General features: G+C 56.0%; 1 protein-coding gene across 5 annotated transcripts; it reads right to left on the bottom strand.

Moving 5' to 3' along the window:
* Positions 1-6001: 6001 nt before the first annotated feature.
* Positions 6002-19759, bottom strand: TPRA1 (transmembrane protein adipocyte associated 1). 5 transcript variants are annotated; one of them, XM_004738659.3, is made up of 11 exons: positions 19514-19759; positions 11695-11836; positions 11428-11560; positions 9665-9751; positions 9491-9563; positions 9300-9379; positions 8663-8773; positions 8442-8502; positions 8166-8268; positions 7978-8058; positions 6002-6684 (listed from the first exon to the last, which is right to left on the bottom strand). In XM_004738659.3, exons 2-11 carry the CDS (start codon positions 11817-11819, stop codon positions 6441-6443), a joined length of 1098 nt encoding a protein of 365 aa, XP_004738716.1. In that variant the 5' UTR covers positions 11820-11836; positions 19514-19759; the 3' UTR covers positions 6002-6440. The 5 variants fall into 5 exon arrangements, with proteins under 5 accessions (XP_004738716.1, XP_004738714.1, XP_004738717.1 ...); XM_004738657.3 differs by lacking the exon at positions 19514-19759 and adding an exon at positions 19004-19470; XM_004738660.3 differs by lacking the exon at positions 19514-19759 and adding an exon at positions 18621-18983.
* Between the last annotated feature and the right edge of the window lie 202 nt (positions 19760-19961).

The following is a 19961-nucleotide window of genomic DNA, read 5'->3' as shown; positions in this document are numbered from 1 at the left end:
CAACTCCCTCCCTCCCTCACATCAGCCAGGACTCCTCTAGTTACAAGGGCTAAGAACCCAGTTCAAACTAGCTTGAGCAAAGACCGAGTTGCATTAGCTCTGGTGCTTGGAAACCCTGACCAAGCTGCACTCGGTCACAGCTACATCCAGGCGTTTGCAGGATGATTTGTTCCTGTGCTTTGGTCTCTGTCTAGCCTCTGCAGTGGCCTGCGGTGGCTTCATCCTTAGAGAGGTTCTAGCAAGGGAGTGACGGCAGCACCAGAACCATAGTCCACTAACTCAGTCAACCCAGCAGAAAGAGGCTGCATGTTCTTAAAGGCCAGAAGCAGTTCTGCGATTCTGATTGGCCATTCCCCACATGTCACAAGCATCTCTGAGCCAATCACTGTAGCTTCTCATGGGCTAGGTCCCACCTGTGCCCACTATGGGCAGGGGCGGGAGCCTTGATGGTACAGGAGGACTAGTCCTGGAAAGGGTGAGTGGGGTGGTTTCATCAGGACACTGAGCTGGCACAGAAGCCCTCCATAACATGAGCTTGTAATTCATTTTCATGTGTCCCTTCTGTGTCCAGATGGCTGAACACAGAAGCTTGGTACATGGTAGATGCTCAGTAGTTTTGTGGGATAACATGATGGAAAATACTAGGATGCATCCTGGACAAGTCACCTCAATGCCTCAGCCTCAGAGTCTCTCAGCTATTTCAACCCCCCTCATGTTGAGAGGCCGCTCCTGAGACACAAAGAGCTGATGTAGGCCAGGGGGACATGGGGGAAGGGCAGGGGGAATGTTCCTATCTCGGATTTTTGCATCTTGTGAAATTTTTTTTTTTGAGAAGATAAAAATCTGGGTGTGTGTGTGCTATCTAGTACTTAAGTTCTGACAGCTAATTAGAAAAACATTTTTTAAACATCGTGTACACCCATGGGCCACCTGTTTATGAGGACAACGAGAGTCGGTATTTGAAATGTACACAACAGGGAAGAATAGGAAGCTTCTGGAAGGCCACCTTCATAGGGGCTGTTCCCCTGGCTGCATGAGAGTGCTGTCACCCCACGCTGGTCTGGGAGTTTCCAGGACCAATCCCAGGGGAGCAGGCCCACCACATGAGGGTGTGAGCTGGGCCAGTCCCACGGCCTAGGGCAGACCCTGGCCCACTGGGAAGGCTGCCTCCAATTTTCCACCTCGAATAAGACGCATCTTCCCCAGAATGCCATTCGGCCCTGGCCAAGTGGAACTGATTTTGCATCCCAGAGCCTCCCGGAGCTCCTAACGAGATCTTGACTGGAGCCTGGCTTTAAACATTCTTCACAGCGGGTGATTGGGTCTTGATTTGCTGGGTGCATTCAGCTGAGTCACTGTCCCCAAACAATATGAGAAATAAAACGCTGGCCACGCTTGGATGGCCAGCAGATACCTCCTGATCCGTGGGGCCAATTACACGGGCCGCTCCCCGCAAGCAGGCCCAGTGCCCCCACCTCCAAAAAAGTCCTGCTTAGAAACAGAAGGTGAACAGCCCCAGAGACAGAAAAGCTGTTTAGTGCCAGGCCCTGTGCAGGAATGGGGGGTGGGCATGGTTGGTGCTCTATTACAGGTGGGGAAACCAAGGCATGGAGAGCAAGGGGCCCTGTCAAGGTCACATGTGAGGGAAAGGCAAACTTGGGCCAAGGCCACATGTGAGGGAGAGGCAGACCTGGGCCAAGGTCACATGTGAGGGGGAGGCAGACCTGGGCCAAGGTCACATGTGAGGGAAAGGAAGACCTGGGTCTAGGAACCAGGTTGTCTGCTTGATGTTCAAATGGTGTGCATTCTGGACCCAGCTCTTCCATAAGCACCCCAGGGGGCTCTTGCTACCCTCACAAGTCCCTGCATAACAACTGTCATTCTCCCCCAGGGACAACCAGCCAACGACACGCAGGCCTGCCAATGGCTCTGGCTTTCTCTCTGGACAGCTCCCCTTCACAACCCTGACACCTGTTGCTGCTGGGGGCACGCTGGGGCAGCCCACGTTCCTGGGTCTACCTCTCAGCTCCACTTCCCACGAGACAGCCGCTGGCCCTGTCAGAGCCTCCAAGCCCTCACCTGTAAGATGGGAGTGACAGAGAATGCCCGTCTCGGGGGGGTCCTTTGCAGGGCTTTAGCAGAATTTCCTGCTGTGAATGACCCGTGGCTGAAGAGCAGACCAGCTCTCTGGGAGACAGCAGTCCCCCCAAGATCCGAAAGAGTGTGGCCCCTGCAAGGTCTGGAGGCAGAGCTCCTACCTGCACCCCTGGCTTGACAGGTGCTGCCATGACTTGGCAGGACGGAGTCACATGCTAGCCATCAAGTGCTTCCACCTAGAAGGGACATGTGCCACTTCTCCTGGCATCTCACTGACCATGTCGTGAGTCACCCCGTGGCATTACACGTCTCCCTGAGGGGGATGGATGAAGACAATAATCCTGTAGATGTGTTCCGGAGGAAGAGAAGCAGGACATGTGGGCAATCCGCCAGAGGAACCCCCACTCCACACAGGCACCATGAATCCCAGTCCATACACATACAAGTGGCTTTCTAGAATGTCACTTAGTGTCCTACTTCACCCTATCCTGCTGAGTGGGTGGAAGATTTCACCCCTGTCATTCTTTGGAGCTTTCTGCCTGGTCTGTGGTTCTGGTCAAGTTCCCAGGGTCTGGTGCAGTGCCAGGCTGTCAGGAGAGGAAAGCTCTAGTACCCTTTATCCCAGGCTGAATTGTGTCCTCCCCGCAATTAGGAGAAGTCCTAAGCCTCAACACCTCAGAATCCGATGGTATTTGGATACAAGGCCTTTGAGAACTGATTAAATTAAAATAAGGTCATCAGGGTGGCCTTGGAAGAAGAGGAAATGTAGGCCCCCAGAGAGGCAGTAGGAATGTGCATGCGCAGAAGAAAGGCCAGCTGAGGATTGAACAAGTGTGCCAGAGAGAGACTGGCCTCCAGGGAAGCCGACTCTGCCCACATCTTGATCCCAGACTTCCAGCCTCTGGAGCCAGGAGAAAAAATTATCTTTTTTTAGCCACCCAGTCTGTGGTACTTTGTTGCAGCAACACCAGCAGGCCAATACCCCAATGGTCCTGTGTTCATACCTGTTATCACTGAGGCCTCTGGTGCTCCTGGCTATGGGGACCTGCAGATTTCAGAGTTTGGCTGTGTCCACATCACACTTGGGCCAGGGGACCCCTTGGCAGCAGCCAAGGACCCTATGCCCAGGGTCTTCCTTCCTATGCTCACAAGAGTGCTGTGTTATCCAGAGCCTGCCCTTATCCATGCTTGGGTCCTCAACATCCAGGGACACATAGACCTCATTCCCAAGGGAATCCCCACCTGTTTCTTTCCACCAGTCCCTGCTGCCTTCTGTAACCCAAGGGATTTGTGACAAAATCAGGAGGTCATCCACCAGCTGTGGGCTTCCCTGGGCAAGGAAGGATAAGACTAAACTCCCACTGACATGGGAGAGAGAAGAAGGTGAAGATCAGGAAGGAAAAGACACAATTACCATCTCAAAATATTGTCCTGTCTCCTGCAAGTGACCCCTTGGGGAGACATGTTCTGATCCTCACGTTTCCATTAGGGCGAAGTTTGCTATAAACAAGATGGGTTTTCTCCCATGTTAAAGAAGCCTGTTGGTAGCAGCCCACTGCTGGTATAGCAATACCACCATCCTTAGGGACAGGGATTATCGTTTTGTCTATTTGAGCATCCTTGATGGATGAGGGTGAACTTCCCAATGTCACCTCATCATCCAGAATGGCTGCTGGAGAAGCAGCCATCACATCTGCATTCTGGGAAGCAGGAAGGAAAAAGACAAGAGAACAAAGGAGCAGACAGAGCTCCTAGCTGAGTTAGCTCCCCTTAAACAGTCTGTGCTAAAGAAAGTTTCTCCTATTTCTGCTAACACCCCACTGACCAGACTTTAGTCACATGAGTAACTACAGTGGGGGCAGAGAATATCACCTTATACCCAGGTGCTTCCCTGAACCACAAAACATCAGGGCGAGGTCACTAAGACAGGGAAATTAGGTATTAGGTGGCAATTGGTCATCTGATACCCTAGGACACGATGAGGAACTTGAAGGTCAGAGAGAAGACATGACTTGCCCCCCCAGTCCACACCCCGTGAGTGGCAGCAGTAGGGATGTAGAACTGGCACTTGGGCCACATACAATGAGCCCCATCACCATACCAAGGTCTCAGAAACCCCTGCATTCTGGTCAGTCTTCGGCATGATGTTTGTTACCATCCAGATACAACACACAGAATGAGGTCCTGGCAGAATAGAAGCGAGCAGGTCTTTTCAGGAAAATCAAAAATATGAATGGCAGACAGTGTCGGTGAGGCCTACTGGTAGAAGTTAACAGTGGTCCAGCCTCTTTGAAGAGCCTGTTGGCTCAGATTAGTTTCAACTATAAGAGAAAAATCCAAAGGGGTTGAAATCGAGTAGCCATTATTTCTCACTCATCCTCAAAAAGTCATCCTAAGGTGCAAAGTCCAAGGCGACTGCAGACGCACCAGCATCAGGACATGGGCTCCTTCTATCTTGCTGCACTTCCGTGAAAGGCTTTCATTACCAAGATGCTCTGTGACTCAAGATGGCTGCTACGATGCCAGCCTAGAAGAAAGGCACAGAGCCTGTCCTCTCCATAAGGAAGTTGCATGCATGCTTGTATTCCATTGGCCAGAACTTAGTCCCATGGCCACACCCACCCACAGGGACGGCTGGAAAATGTAGTCTTGATCCAGGAAGCTCTTTACCCAGCTTTTTAAAAAATCAGGGATTCGATTACAATGGAAGAAAAGGGGGGGCACACTGGAGGACTCTGCCAAAAGACTGTAAGACTAATTAAAACTAATTAAGACTTTGTGCTCCAGTAATTCCACGTGCATGAGTTACTGAAAGCATATTTGAAAGGATGTTTGTCACTGAGTTGTCTACTGTTGCAAAATGTATCAGGAATAAAAACCGCCCTGCCACCTGACACGAAGGATCCCGAGATCAAGTGTCAAGTGAAGAACAGACAGACAGAACATCTACATTCCCAGAACAAGGTAAAGCGCATACACAAGTGTGAACACACACAGGAACCTCCAGCCAGCAGCAAAGCTCCTGGCCTTGGCAGTGCTTCTGGGGCAGGGGACAGGGAAAGTGAGGCCAGGGCGGGGAGGAGATTCATGCTCCACTGTGCACCTCCCTGCAAAGGGTGAACTTTTCTTATGCATGTTACCTATTAAAAAACAAATTTTAAGATGGGCAGTAGGCTTCAAGCCTCTTTTTGTCTATGGGTGCCTCTCTGTTGACAGGGCTGTTTGCTCAGGCATCGCACTGAGCAAACCCAGGCTGTCACTCTGGCTTCTCAGATGGCACTGGCCTGTCCAGGCCTCTCTACCCAGACCCCAATATGTGCCCTGCTTGGAATGCCCAGCAGGCTTCTAAGAAAGCTCTGAGGAGGAACCTCCTGGCCCACTCCTGGCCAGCTTTCTGTCCCGGATTCTGGGGAGCATGGCACTTTGGCCCCACAGTCACAACCTGTGTTGGTAATCCTTACAGCAGGCCTTGCAACACAGGCTTCTTTATCCCCATTTCACAGATGGTGAGCTGAAGCTAGGGGAGGGGAAGCAGCCAGTCCAGGAGAGCAGAGCAGAAGGTGCAGAGAAAGGACAGGACCTGCAGGGCGTACTCCAAACCCCACACTCCCCAACAGGGTTGGGAAACGGCAACTCACAGAACCATGTTTCCCTTTCCACGATCCTCTTGTCTGCTCGGATGGGGACCCGAGATATGGGGCACTGGGATCCGACTGTCCTCCACTTCTCCAGCAGCCAGTCCAGGGCCTGAGCACTGGCCAGTGTTCCTCCATTGAAGAAATGAAGGAACCCAGAGCCTCCCAGGCGTTGGGACACAGAAGGGCCTGCCAGGACCTCTGATCATCACAGGGTCTCACCCCAGCCCTCGGGCTCCTAAGAGGAACCTCTACAGCGACACCTTCTGTTCCTTTTGTTTTTTTTATTAAAAAATAGATCCAGAAAATATACACACTTCCGTCCACCTGCCGGAGTGAGCTTTGAGGAGGCCAAAGCGCAATGGGGAAGAGGCAGAGGGATGAGAAGAGCCAGACTGGTCCTGGTGCCCAGGCTTTGGAGAAAGGAGGTGCCCCCAGCCAGCCAGACCTGCCCCTGAGAGATCAGAGTCTGGGCCAGCGGAACAGGGAGAGAGCAGGTGGAAGGGGGAGGCAGCCCCCAGCTAGAGCAGAGGTGGCCAAAAGCAACTGGGGGTACAGAGGGCGAGACAGGGCCTGCCTGGGGCTGCTGCCCACACAAGGTCCCATGACCTCGTCCTCCTCCCCACCAGGGATTTGGCACTCCCTAGTCTTCTCTCCAACCTGCCCTCCATGGACCCCACTAGGCCTTCTGGGCCACGGTGGCCATACTCAGGCATTGATGGCCTTCCAGCGCTCACTGTCTGTGCTGTTGATGCTACCCGTGTGGCAGGGCATGGAAGCGATGTCATCCAGGTAGGCCACCCCACCGGCTGAGTCAAACTGCGTGCTGGCGGCTCCTGCCGCCTCCAGGCCTTCCCGCCGGGCCACAGCGTAGGGCTGGGGCAGGTGCACATCTGGTTCTTCCGTCTCATCTACTTGGCATTTGTAGGAGAAGAGGATCTTGGGCTCCGAGCTGGTGGGGAGAAGAGAGGGGTGGTGGAGCCCCACTGTGTGGTCAGGAGAGGCCTCCTTCTCCAAACAGTAAGCCTTGCTGTCCAATGGCGGCCCCAGGAGGTCCCCAAAGCTTGGACTCTGGAGTCCAATGGGACCTGTTTTAAAACTCAGCCTATGTGTGAGCTTGGACAAGGACACGTTTCTCACTTGCCTGTTTCTCACTGTAAAATGGGTACAACTCTGATCTCAAAAGGCTCTTTGCAAAGGGTAAACAAAGGTAAATTCTGGCCCGAGGGGCTCAGCAAACACCAGTGGCAACCTCCACCATGGCAGCTTTTATGACCACCTACTTGGTGCTCTCCTGGGCCATGTTGCTGAGCAGGGAGAGGGCAGGTGGAAGGGGGTCCCTCAATGCTCAGGGTAACTCTGACAGGGAAGAGCTGTACCCAATTTACAAAAAGAAGCCCAAGGCCAGGGAGATAAATGCGTGTGCAAGGTCCCACACAGATCAGGGCTGGGCTGATGAGAGCCAATCCAACCCCTCTCACCCCTCCTCTGATGCCTTGCCCACCCCCCTCCAGTCCCCCGCCACCTCTTCAGATCCAGCTTTTCCACCACATCAGAGGCCCAGGATCCAACCATCAATCCCCCATGTCCTTAGCATCCTGTCTCCCTGACAGGCATCCAAACACAAACAGGCACCTACGTGCACCTCCCCCATTATCCACTCCACACCAGCCTCCTGCAATCCTGCTCCCCTTCCCAGCCACTCCCAGTGAGCATCCAGGAGCGTGGTGATTTGTCTTCTTTGTTCCCTGTCAGAACGTGGCAGCTGCAGCAGTGCCCAACATCTAATAGGTGCTCAGTGAATGCTTGCTGAAAGAGTGAGCGGAGTCTTCTAAAATGAAAAGCAAGCAAGTGTAGAACACTGCACATAGACACTCTCTTGTGGGTAAAGTGTATATGCCTGTGTGTGTTGCATATAGAATGTGTATATGCATGTATGTGCATGCATGTGTGCATATGCATATATGTGTGTATGCACGCGTGGGTACAGACATATACACACCATCTGTCTCATCCTTCCCAGTGCCTGAACTGGGTGGGAGTAGGGAGCCGGGGGACCCTGAAGCGGATGATGCGCATGCGCAGGGAGCTGGAGGCACAGTTCTGCAGGCAGCCACGCGGGGGCGCCCGTGGCCCTCAAACCACCAGCCGCTGGGTGGTGAGCAGGGCACGAGCTACCACCCCCCACCACTTCCCACGCCCCCTGCCAGCGCCACGCCCGCCCCATCCCGGTGGGAAAACTCACCCAAAGAAGCCTCGCAGGAAGGCCACGTAGATGAGGGGCGCAAAGAAGCTGAAGTAGAGAAATGTGGTGGCATCTACACAGCTGGGGGCGGGGCAGGAGGAGCGGATCAGGGAGGGGCCTTCTCTGAATGGGACCTGGGCTTAGCCTCCCCCTGCCCACCGCTCCCAGTCCCGCCCCGCCCCACCTACCAGAGCCCCTCGATGATGTCCGCACAGAGCAGCGCACTTCCCAGCCCCTGTAGCAGGTTGAGTAAGGCCAGGATGCCCGCGTACACATAGAAGCTCCTTCGTGCTGGGGGGTTGGGGACCGTGAGGCCCTGCCCTTGCCTCCACCCTTCATCCCCAGGAGTCACCTGAGGCCCTTCTGGGCCGCCAAGAAGACCCCTCCCTCTCACCAAGGGCTCTCCAGCAGAAGACCCTCCCCTGCACCCAGCACCGACCCAGAGCCACCCACTGGCTGCTTACAAGGCAGGGAGATGCGCTCCTTCAGTGGGGTCTTGGGGAGCACGACCACCAGAGAGTAGACCTGCAGAGACAGAGCACGGCTGAGAAGGATGCTGGGGACACCAAGCCCAGAGCTAAGCCGGGGACCAAGACATCCAGACCCCTGCCTCAGGCTCTGAGACCCATGTAGCCACCCCCAGGGTGCCAGGCCCAGAAAGGGGGAGGGGTCCTCTCCACCTCACCAGGAAGAAGAAGCAGGAGCTGACCAGCCAGAACTGGCGGCCCCCATGCCCGTAGATGTTGAAGTCCTCGGCTGACAGGTGGGCGTCAGGGTACAGGATTTCCAGAGTCCCCTGCAGGGGCAGGCAGGGGATGGCCTCAGTCTCCTACCACCCAGAAATCCTGGGGTCTCCCTAATACAAAGCACTCAAGAGCTCTCCACCATAGCAAACTCAGCTCCCTGGCCGGGCCTGCTCCAGACTGCTCGTGGCCTCGCTCTACTCCCTACCCACTTGGCTCCAACACCCAGAGGAGGCCCTTGCCGTGGAGCAGGGAACTGAGCTCGACAGGAGGTAGCCACTGCCAACTCTAAGGAAGGAGTCTCTAAATGTATAACTCTCAGTGTGGTCTGCAAACCTGTATGTTAGGGAACCTGGGCTGCTGTGACAATGGCAGTTCCAGGCATCCTCCCCGCCCCCACCCCAGGCTACTAGACTAGAATGGTCAGTGGGGGGTCAGAACCTGCCTTGTTAACAAGCACCCTAGGTAATTCAAACCTGGACCCAGAGCCAGGGAGCAGAGGATGCTCGGCCCTCAGTGACCCCTGGCCTCCTCCAGGGAGCCCCCCTAGCTGGCCCTGCCCCCTACCTCCCCCTTTACCTGGGTGACCGAGTAAGCCAGGGACAGCACCGTGGTGATGGCCAGCACCCGTTTGATGCTTGACTTGCTCTCCAGGTGACCTGGAAGAAACGTGCTGGTCAGGGAGACAGAGCCAGCCGTGGGAGACTGTGGTGGGGTCAGTGCCCGCTAGGGAGGGACAGGGAGAGCGCTGGCCCCAGCAGCACACGCACCAAAGGCAAGGCCCAGGATGACCACACTCAGCTCGATGGCCAACAGGAAGAAGCGGGTAATCTCCCACAGGATCTGGACACAGAGTGGGCAGAGTGTCAGCCTGGGGGCCCAGTCACCCCTCTCCCTAGCGCCCCACACTACCCCCCCACCCTTGTCAGCAGGCCCAGCCACACCTTATCAGCAACAGTTGCAGCATCCGAGGTGCTGACCGTCATGGACACCACGGCTCGGGCGATGCCCACCAGCGCCACCACAAACACCTGGTAGGCAAGAGTGGGGATGCTATGATGGGGTCAGGGAATGAGACCACTGCGAGGCACAGTGCATCGCAGGAGCCTCAGATTCTCTGAGAACGGAAGGATTCCAAACTCAGAGTCAGGAGTGGGATGCAGGGAGGTGGGGTGACCCTCCACGGCCAGTAACCTCCACCTGGCCTTTCCCTCTCCGGCCTCAGTTTCCTGGCTATACCGGCAGCCTTAGAATGGCTAATGGGGTGACATGGAAGAGCCCCACAGCCAGGCTGGAATGCGAGCCCTGCTGCTTCCTGCCTCTGTGACCTCAGCCAAGGATCTGCACATTTGTGCCTCAGTTTCCTCATCTATGAACTGGGGTGAAACCAGGACCTACTGTATTTGATGGCTCTGAGGAGCAAATGGGCAAATCGATGTAGCGGAAGTGAGCCTGGTAGCCAGTAAGGGCTGGGTACATATTTTCAATCAGTGCCGTCATATTAGCACTTTTAATACCCAGCCATGGAGGAGAGGAGGCTGCAGGGAAGAGACCTCAGAGACCCTGGGGAACACTGCTGCCCTGATTTGGGGATGGGGTGAAACCCAAGGGAGTCTAGTGACAGGCACAGCTAGAACACCAGGTGCAGCCATTGGAAAGGAAGCTGGTGGGGCAGGGGGTTGGTGGGGAGCAGGTTGTAAGTCCGGAGCTGCTGGGCTGCCTGGCTCCATGAGCACAAGACTGCTGACAAGGCCACCAGAGAGACCCCAGATGAGAGGGAGACTAAGACTGTGCCCCCACAGTCTTATGGAGCCCCTGAATCCAGCCAGTCTGAAGCCCCGGGACTTGTCAGTTTCTCCATCAATACATTCCCTCCAGCTTCCATGAGTTTCACTTTGTTTTTCTGATACATGCAAACACAAGAGTCCTGATACATACACAGTCTGTCCTTTGTGCCACGAACCCCGTGTGGAACTCTCGGGGAGGCTGACACCACTCAAGAGGACAGGCTATAGAAGCAGCCAAATGCTGTGTGCCTATTGTATGGCTGGCTACCAGCGGGCTAGGGCTAAGGGCGTGGTCTTCTTTGGTGCCGCAGGCTAAAGCAGGCCCAGCACACATGATATAGGAAGGAGGGCACCGAGGAACAGAGAGGCCAAGCCACCAGTCCAGGGTCATTCGGCACAGCTGGGGCCTGGAGGCAATCTGCCTGAGCCAATGCTCACCACTGTCTCCTGAGCTCTCTAGAAAGAAGTCCCCAGGAATACGAGGGCAGGGTCAGCACTGAGTCCCCTGGTACTGCTTCATGGAGGCATCAGTGGGTGTTCTGTCTGCGAGCATCTCTTCCCCTGCCTTCTACAAACGGCTCCCCAATTTTCCTCCAAGGGCCACCACCCTCTGCAGTGCACATGGCCTGGCTGAGTTGACGCCACCCTCTCAGCCCCCGAGTGCCTCTTTCCTGCTAGTCACAGAGATTGGCTCAGCGACCAACAGGGGATCCAAGGCAGGCCAGTCAGAGGGAGTCCCAGGTCTATACTAGCACCACCAAGAAAGCGGTCCTCTTCCATTGGCATGGGCAGAGAGACAGGATATCAGCTTACAGCTCCTCTTAGCTAATTTGGACACCGGCAAGGGAGGGTTCAATTCCCCTTTTCACCTACGCCCGTTGGAGTTAGGTTTTTCTGTCACCCGTCGGGAGTGAACTCACCAGGATATAGAAAGTGATAAAAATGGGGCTGGAGGTGACACGGATCTTGGCCCGAGCAAATGGAAGCTTCCAGAGCAGGAAGATGAAGAAGAGCACATTGGGGATGAGCAGCAAGAGGTCCCAGTACCGGACCCTGGCAGATGGGGACAGAAGCCAGCCACCTGGTAAGGTTCTGTCTGCAATCCCCCATCCCCGCCCCCATCACACACACCACATCCATGCATGCTGCGCACAGGGGAAACCCACTCAGGGCATAGCCTGCCTCACCTGGAGGTTCCGATATCCTTGTAGAGCAGCAGCAGACAGCGATGTGGCACGCTGATGTTGGGTGCCACGGGTGGGGGCAAGGCTGTGCTCCCGTTGGCCCAAATCACCTCTTCCAGGATGTCCATTCTGCCAGCAGCCGGCCCTGGGGGAGTGAGAGCCCCCATGTCAGTAGCGCAGCGGCTGTGTGGCCTTGCGTCTCTGGTATCAGGTTCCCAGTAGATCCCAAGAGTGGTTACCTACCATGGGCTGGTGGACCACTCTCCCGCCGACCAGGCAGAAGTTGAGGTGTGGCTCCCCCGCATGCCACAACACAAGACCCGGACAGGGGCCCAGTCCGCTGCCTTGGCCTCTGTCTCATGACCCACACACAGTAAAGGCCACTCCCAGTGACTAAGCCTTCCTCTGTGCCAGGCACAAAAAAGCCGGCTACTCGGCATGACCCCAGCTCCTCCCCCCTCCCTGGGGGTCTGGGAGATAGACAGGGAGCAGAGGGTCAAGGTCCCTGTGTCCTTGGAACCAGACTAATGACAGCGTCCACCCTGGGAGGCTGTGGTGGGCACTGAAGTGAGATCTAGCTCCCCCTACAGCCCGCATACACGCAGTCCTCAGAGTCCTCCGCACACAGCCCATTGGAGGAAGGCGGGGTACTGACTGTTTGCAATCCCGCAGCCACTGAGCGCCAGAGTGGGGCACCGTGTGCACCTCAGGCAGACCACACCCCTTGCCATCCTCTGCTGCCTCCCTGGAAAGGGAGACACAAATCAGGGGGACATGCATTGTGCCAGGAAGACCTCCACAGGAGGTCTCCAAGTGGAAAGGGGGAGGAGAGACATGGCATAAGGGCCCCCCCCTGGCAGAGGGAGCTGTGTCTGCAAAGGCAATGATGGGGGGGGGGATGCCAGGAGACATGGGAGTCAGCAGGGGAACCCACATCCAAGAGCCTCTGAATGAGAGGTGAAGAGTCCAGCCTTGAAGACAGGAGAGCTGGTGGCGTGGGGCCTTAGGAGCCCCCTGGACCAGACAGGCTCCCAGGTCGCTGGACTGGACCAGAGCTGGGTCCACAGTGACAGCAACAGGGACTTCCTTGGGGAACTCAGGGGGGTGCAGGGCAGGCGAGCATGCCGTGGCCTGGGCATCAGGACATAACAGACACCAGTGTTAAAAATAATGACCAGAAGAGATGAAGCCTTATGACCTGGAATCTCCACTTCTGGGTACATTGTAACTGCCCAGGGCTAGCAATGGCCCAGACGCCCGCCCTCAGCATACGCACACGTACATGGTGCCACTCATACAAGCAGAACAGAAAGAGAAAGAACAGGCCACTGCTATGTCGGCGACATGACAGGGCCTCATGGGTATGGGGCCAAGTGGGGCTAGCTACGAGTGCATGTGTGCGGCCCGTGCCACGCACCGACCCAGGTGAGGGTCACCTTTGTGGAGGATGGAGGGCATAGTGGGGGCAGGGGGGGGCATTCCAGCTTCTAGTGCTTGATGGTGGGTGGGGGGGTAACACAGGTGTGCTCACTGTGGCAAAATTCATTGAGTCTATGGTCTGCGACTTTTCTAATACTGATTTACACGTCAGTAAGTTTTAAAAAAATTAGAAAGAGGTATTCTGTTCACACTCTAACAGCACAGGTCTCCCATTCAGCAAGGAGCAGGCCAGGTCGCTGGGTCCCTGCACCCTTTTGCCATGGGCAAATGCCCTCAAATGCCATGGGCACCCATGTCTATGCTGTCACTAAGGCTACCCCTCAAATGCCATGGGCACCCATGTCTGTGCTGTCACTAAGGCTACCCCTGAGCACCAAGAGGCCCGGGGTGAGGGCTGCAGGGGACACAGGGCCTCCCAGCTACTGTTCCAAGCCACGGAACACAAGTGCTGCCTCTGGCTGAAAGGGACAGGAGACCAAAGCAGATGGGCTGAGACCTGGGGCACCGACCCCCCGTCCTTCTCCTCAACAGGCCAGTCTCTGGCTCTGGGGTCACATCCCCACCTGCAACTTGAGGCCAAACCAACAGGGAAAAAGAACATATGCCCAACACACATAGTAGGTCCAAAGAAAGGATGCATTCTTCATGCATTCTTCCACCAGCCAGGCAGCCAGCATGAAAACCATGTTAACGGAGGAGTGGGACCAAACGATGAATGGGTGACACAGTAGAGACTACCAGGGTCCGCAATACCCACCCCTACCCTTTAGTACTGGGGCCCATGGATTTTACCTTACATATGGCTTCCCAGGATGATGGCTATTTTCCGAGCTTCTATTGCCACCATATGGCCTCATGACCAAGTTTTATTGAGTAGTTAATTTAATGAGTTGGTCCATTTTAGGCCAAGCAATCTCTTTTCCTATTGCCTGGAATAGGGATGTGGTGGCAGGAGCAACAGCAGCCACCTTAGACCGCAAAACTGAAACCATGTATTGAGAACAAGAGAGAAAAGAGAAAAAGTGTCTGGGTCCCAGACCAACATGCCTCCAGGCATATCTTGGACAGCTTGAAAACAGACCATCACGCAATATGCAGGAATAATCTACTGTCTTGTTTCCTGACCTTTGTTTCAACAGCTAAGCCAGAATCCCAATGAATATGAAGAGGTACTGCTTTGGACTGGGTTGTCAGACAAGCTGACATTTGTACTAGATCTAAATAATTGAGAAGGAACCAGACTTGGGAAAATATGGACAAAAAGCACACCTGGGAGAGAACAGTGAAAGCAAATGCCATGAGGTACAAACAGGCTTGGCCTGGTCAAAGGGCAAGAAGCAGGCCAGTGTGGGTGGTGGGGAGATTAGAAAGGCCGGCAGGGCCAGGTCACACAGGACCATATGGCCACCTACACTGTGACTGCAGTCTGAATGCAATGAGAAGGGTGTTACAAAGGCAGGTGAGAGGGTCCCATGTCCACATGGAGAGGATCCCTCAGAATGCCAAGGAACATGGAATGGAACCGGGGGAGGGAGGCAGGGAGACCAAGGAGCCACTGTACCAGTGCAGGCAGGAGGATGGTGGCTCGACCAGTGGCTGCAGTGGGAGTGGAGTGGAGGGATCTGGGATACCCCTGGGAGGGTCAGCCAACATGAGCAGCCCACAGACCCCGAGGGAATGCGGGAAGAGAGCAAGAACTGGTGACTTCTGGCCTGGCTACTGGGTATTTTACGTGTCCCCACCAAACACGGCCCCCTTCTCCCCAGCTATCAAGGTGTAATTTTATTCCAGGACCCCTCCGTGATGCCCTGCTGCATAGGCAGGGGCCCTGCCCCTGGGCCAGAAGCTAAATCTTAACAACAGTAAGCTAATGGCCTTGGGAAGGGGCAGTGTGGAACAGAACTGGACACCTCAGTAGCACACAGGAGTTCTCCAGATTGACATGGGGATGGAGGGGGTGGGGTGCTACGATTTTTCGTGGACAGGGTCCAAGGCTGCCACATGTCCTGCAACACGTGGGACAGCCCACCAAATGAATGATCGTCTTTCCCTTTGCCAACAGTGCCCCGAAGGGAGACTCTGGTCCACGTGTGGAGGGGCATTCTCCTTGCTGGTGCCAAGTTTAGGCAACGGCAGGTGATGAAATATGGGGCAAGTCTCCCAAGAAACATTCTCCTCGCTGACAGTCAGACACCCTCCAGGAGGAAAGCCCTTTCTTGGCACCTGCATGGGGCCCTTGAGGGTCTGCTGTGTGAACGTGGCCATGCTGAGCATGGGGTGTGCCACTCCCCCCAAGACTTCTGTGACCTGGGAGGATGACTGATAAGTGACCTGAGTTGAAGAAGACAGATTCCACCTCCCCCTGCGCCCCTCACCATTCTCTGTGGAGCAAACTTCAGGTCCCAACAACCCAACACCAGCTCTGGCCTAGGACGGGGTGTCAAGCAGTCCTAGGAGAGGCAGGCCCCAGAGGGCAGGCGAAGCACCCAGTAACTGCTGAGAAGCCGAGAGGTCTCTTGTGGCCAAAAAAAAACAAAAAAAAACAAAACAAAAGCCAGTGAGGATGACCAGGGCCAAGCAGCAGGAAGAATCAGATAGAGTCTGATGGGGGAAGCATCACTTGGTTTTGCCTGTCCAGCCCCTCATTTTCCTGACAGGGGAGCCTCAGCTCCCCAGGTTTCTGTCCATGAAATTGAGGGACAGCTGACTCAAGCCCTTCACAACGCCCAAGGAGTGTGCTCATGATCTAAGCCTGGCTTATCAGGACACTCCACTGTCCTGGCCAATGAGAATCAGCACAGGACTTGCTGTCATTGCTGTCATGGTACCAGACAGCTGGACCACTCTGACCCCACATGTGGGTACCCACCTGAGAATAAAGCCAACACAGAGGGATGCAGAGCTGAGAGGCAGATGGAAATCCATACTGGGATAGAGCCTCACATGAGCTCCTGGATCTAGCCAGACCTGAAGCTAGTACTACTCCTGCACTCTTTTTAGGCATAAAATCCCACAAATTCCCTTCTCTACTTACATCTAGTTGAGTCTGATGTCTCTAATTCACTAAGGAAAACCTTCTGGCTGACATGGGTTATGGAGTCGGACAGATTTGGGCTGCACTTCTGGCTCAGCCATTATGTGGCTGTGTGACCTTGAGTGAGTCATTTCTCCTCTCCCCGTGTCACAGGGACAAATAACACCTTCCCAACAAAGTTGTCAGGAGGATCAGACAAGAACAGAGAAGTAAATGCCTAAGAAAGGTCACACCTCGGTAACTGCTGCCTTTTTTTCCCAAGAGGAAGGGTTGGGGGCTGTAAAGGGCAAGGGCCCCTTGGGAAGGTGACTGCTCTGCCAGTGCCCCTACTGACTCAGTGGCTGCAGCAGACACCATCCCTGAGCCCTCCCGCTGCAAGGGAAGGACTTCTGTTATCTCCTCGGACAAAGCTCTGGGCCTCCCAGCTACCTGCCAGGTTGTCTATTTCCAGTGCCCAGGCCCCCAAGTGGTGACTTGCCAAGTGCCCGTCTCTGGGAGCCAGTTTCTCCACCTATAGATGGAAGGCTCTGGGCTCTAGAGCGACGCTTCTCACACCTGAACGTCATGAACGTGCAGATTCTGATGCAGCAGGCCAAGGGCAGGGATGACGGCCCACATTGCTAATATGATCCCAGCTGGTGCCTTTTCTCTGCTGGTCAAAGAAGCACTGTTGGCTTATGAGGCTGTTGGCCTTACCAGAATTATCACTGTGTGTCAAAGCTTGTAAAATAACTGAAGCAACAATAAAAAATAAAACAACAATGCACACTACCCTCAGACACGGGGCTAGATGCTTTACACACTTAGTGACACTCTCAACTATTACACCACCTCTGCGTGAGATGGAACTACTCTTGTGCCCATTGTACAGAGGGGGAAAGGAGAGGCACAAGAGGGTTAAGTCACTGGCCCCATATTCTTCTCCCCACACCTTGGGAGCAGGGCTTGGGAGCAGAAGCCTGGGTGGTGACAGAGAAGTAAGGGGTCTGCAGGCTCAGGAAATGGGGGACAGAAGATGGGACAGGGGACAGGAGACGGTGAGAAGGCTGGCTGAGGGCAAGAAGAAGTAGAGCCCAGATTCGAGGGATGGAATTCGCAGAGGAGTTTCCTGGAGGCTGAGTGGCTTAAGGCAAACGCAGGTCTTTCAGGACCAGGGAAACCAGAACAGACTGTTTCTTCCACCTGGGAGGTACTTTCCTGACCTTGTTAACATTCCAGAGGCCATCTTCCCACTCTCCACTTGGGCCTCCAGCTCCTTTCCATCCTCCCTCTGTGGCCAGCCTATGGGGCAGGACCGGCTCCAGTCACACAGTGACTGGTAATGAACCCCTGGAGAAGATCTTCCCTTCTCTGGGCTTCAGCTTTCCCGTCTCTCATCTGTGCAATGGGGTTAACCAGGACTGGATGGAAAACCCCAGAGAAGACAGTAAGCCCTGAGCAAAAAGGGAGAGGCTATACTTCGTAGTTGCTGCAATGCCCCCTCAGTGCTTCTGACCCTTAGCAGACAGGCGAGATTATCTAAACTCTGGAAACAAAACAGATTAAGAAGGTTCCATAGGACAGACGCCAGCCCCTCATCCTTCAGGCTTGCAGGTGTGGGGAGGGGAACGCTGTTCCAGACAGGCCACTCTTGGTAAACTGCCAGGAGCCCAGGCAGGAGCCCCCAGGACGAAGGGAAGCCCCTCCTGATTTGCCCCCTGCCTGCTGCCGTGCCTCATACCTTCCATCCTCCAGCCCCCTGGCTTCCACCTTGTTCTCCAAGCTGCTAAGCTTCCTCCTACCTCAGGGCTCTTGTTCTGGCCTTTCTGCCGGTCTCATCATTCAGGCCACCTCCTCAAAGCCCTCCTTAACACATCTCCCTCAGCTAGCCCGCCCTGAGGCCTCCATCTGAAGTGGGTCCTGATGTGTTTACTGGCTGCCCACCCCAGGCGTGCTCATGACCCAATCCTCTAGAATAGTCCCTGGTACAGAATAAGTTCTCAACAAAATGTTACGATGGGGACAGATGAACCTCCAGCAGAGTGCAGCCAAGCCCTTCCAGGGGAGTGGGAGAAGGATCACCTGGGAAGACCCTCAGCCCCTCCACTACCACAGATGCAGAAAGCAAAGTACACCTCCACCCTCCTTCCCCTGGTCCCATGGACGCAGCACTTCTGAGCTTCCCAGAAGGCCCCTGCTGCAACAGCAGCCCTAGCTGCATAACCACCACCTCCTGCCCCTTTCCGGCTGCTGAAGGCCATGGCAAAGTTGGAGGCAGGTCCTGGCTCCTGTCTGTGGACCGAGGCACAGGCCCAAATGCAGGGCCACTGACTCTAGACTCTTCCTGCACAGTCTCAAGCCACTGGGTCCACCATCCCTGCTGGCTGGCCAGCCCTGGCCCTGCGCAGCTGTAGGTGTGCTCACTGCCCCTCACCGAGCGCTCTGCCACCCCTACCCCTCCGGGCCTTCCCATTACCTGTCGCCTCTTCCTGTGAGTCCTCACCCAAGGGGCCCCCTTGGCCCTCTGAAACCTCTCCAAGGGGGTCCTCTGAGGCTTCGCCCTGAGCGGGAAGGAGCGGCGACAAGTGGGCCACTGTCGAGCCGTGGGGATGGCAGTGGAGGTCCTGGTCAGCTCCCGGCTCTCCCGCAGCTGTCGCGGGTAGTCACTAGATGCACCCGGGCTCTGGGTGCTCCCTGCCGGGTAGGGGCTGTAGGTGCGGCGGAGGCCAGGGGGCGTCCCTGCAGTGGCGGTCCCAGCCGCGAAAGAGGGTGGGGGCGCCCAGCCCCGCCGTAGGGCTTCAGGACGGGCGGCGACGGGGCTCCCCCTCCAGGTGTGGCGGGAAAAGATTCCCTTCTTACCTGAGGGCCCCGGGCCGTGCTCAGGCCCCACAGCCCGGGCCGCTCATTCGCCACCGAAGAGAGCGCCGACGAGGCGCCGGCCCCGGGAGTCTGGCCTCCAGCGCCCGGGGCAGGCTGCGGGGCCAGGGAGCGTCGCGCAAGAGCCGCTGGCAGCCGGCTCCGCAGAAATGGGGGGCCGGCAGGAAAGGGGAAACGCGGTCAGCGCACCGGGCCCACCGGCCCCCAAAGAGCAAGCAACCTCTCCGGGCAGCGGCGACCGGAAAGCAGCAGCGACCTTTTCGTTGGGCCAAAACTGCGAAAACAGCCACGGCCCCTACTTATAGCACTCAGGCCCGCCCCCAGACCCCAGTAGCCTATAGAAATGGAGCTCCACCAAAAAGAGGGCGCAAGCTGCGGGAAAAGCCAATTAGATCCCTAAGAGGCGGGGCGACCCGCTGACCTCTTAAAGAGACAGGAAGCTAGCACTGCCGGGGAGGAAAGCAGCGCCGGGGTAGGGACGCTGCTGCGTACCTTGCCCTGAAGGCGGCCAGGATCGCGGACCGGAGAGCCGAGGACGCTGCCGCCTCTTGGCCCCCGCGCCTGCCAGCTGTCAGCAGCTGTCAACGGACCCTCTCGCTCCAGCCTGCGCTCCTCCTCCCGGGCCCGGCGGCGGCCCGACCGTCCAGGGAGGAGCCTCCGCGGACCGCCCCCTCGCGTGCCACCGCCACGGGCGCCCCGCAGCGGCTGTCGGGCCGGGTGACCTTTGGTCACCTGGCTGAGGAAGGAAGGGTAGGGACAACCCCTCCCCCGGAACGACGCGCTTCCACAGCACGCCACGCCGCCTCCACGTCCACCATCAAAGCGCGCTGGCATCCGGGTTTCAAGCACTCATTTTCACAACCTTGCAGGGTGGTTGTTATTAGTCGCCTTTTCAAAGGAGGAACCTGCGGCTTAGGGACGTTAAATAACTTGCCCAAAG

This window comes from Mustela putorius, unplaced genomic scaffold (assembly GCF_011764305.1).
Source record: "Mustela putorius furo isolate JIRA1106 unplaced genomic scaffold, ASM1176430v1.1 tig00003850_pilon_pilon_pilon, whole genome shotgun sequence".
NCBI classification, from domain to species: Eukaryota; Metazoa; Chordata; class Mammalia; order Carnivora; family Mustelidae; genus Mustela; species Mustela putorius.
This window is presented reverse-complemented; position numbering and strand designations above follow the sequence as displayed.

Excerpts from the sequence above, each read along its gene's own strand:
- TPRA1 (XM_004738656.3), bottom strand. The coding sequence starts at position 12,422 with ATGGCAAGGGGTGTGGTCTGCCTGAGGTGCACACGGTGCCCCACTCTG. Across the intron at positions 8,503-8,662 it reads GCTCCTGCTTCTTCTTCCTG|GTCTACTCTCTGGTGGTCGT; the intron begins GTGAGGTGGAGA and ends CTGTCTCTGCAG. Across the intron at positions 6,685-7,977 it reads TTCCTGCGAGGCTTCTTTGG|CTCGGAGCCCAAGATCCTCT; the intron begins GTGAGTTTTCCC and ends TCTCCCCACCAG.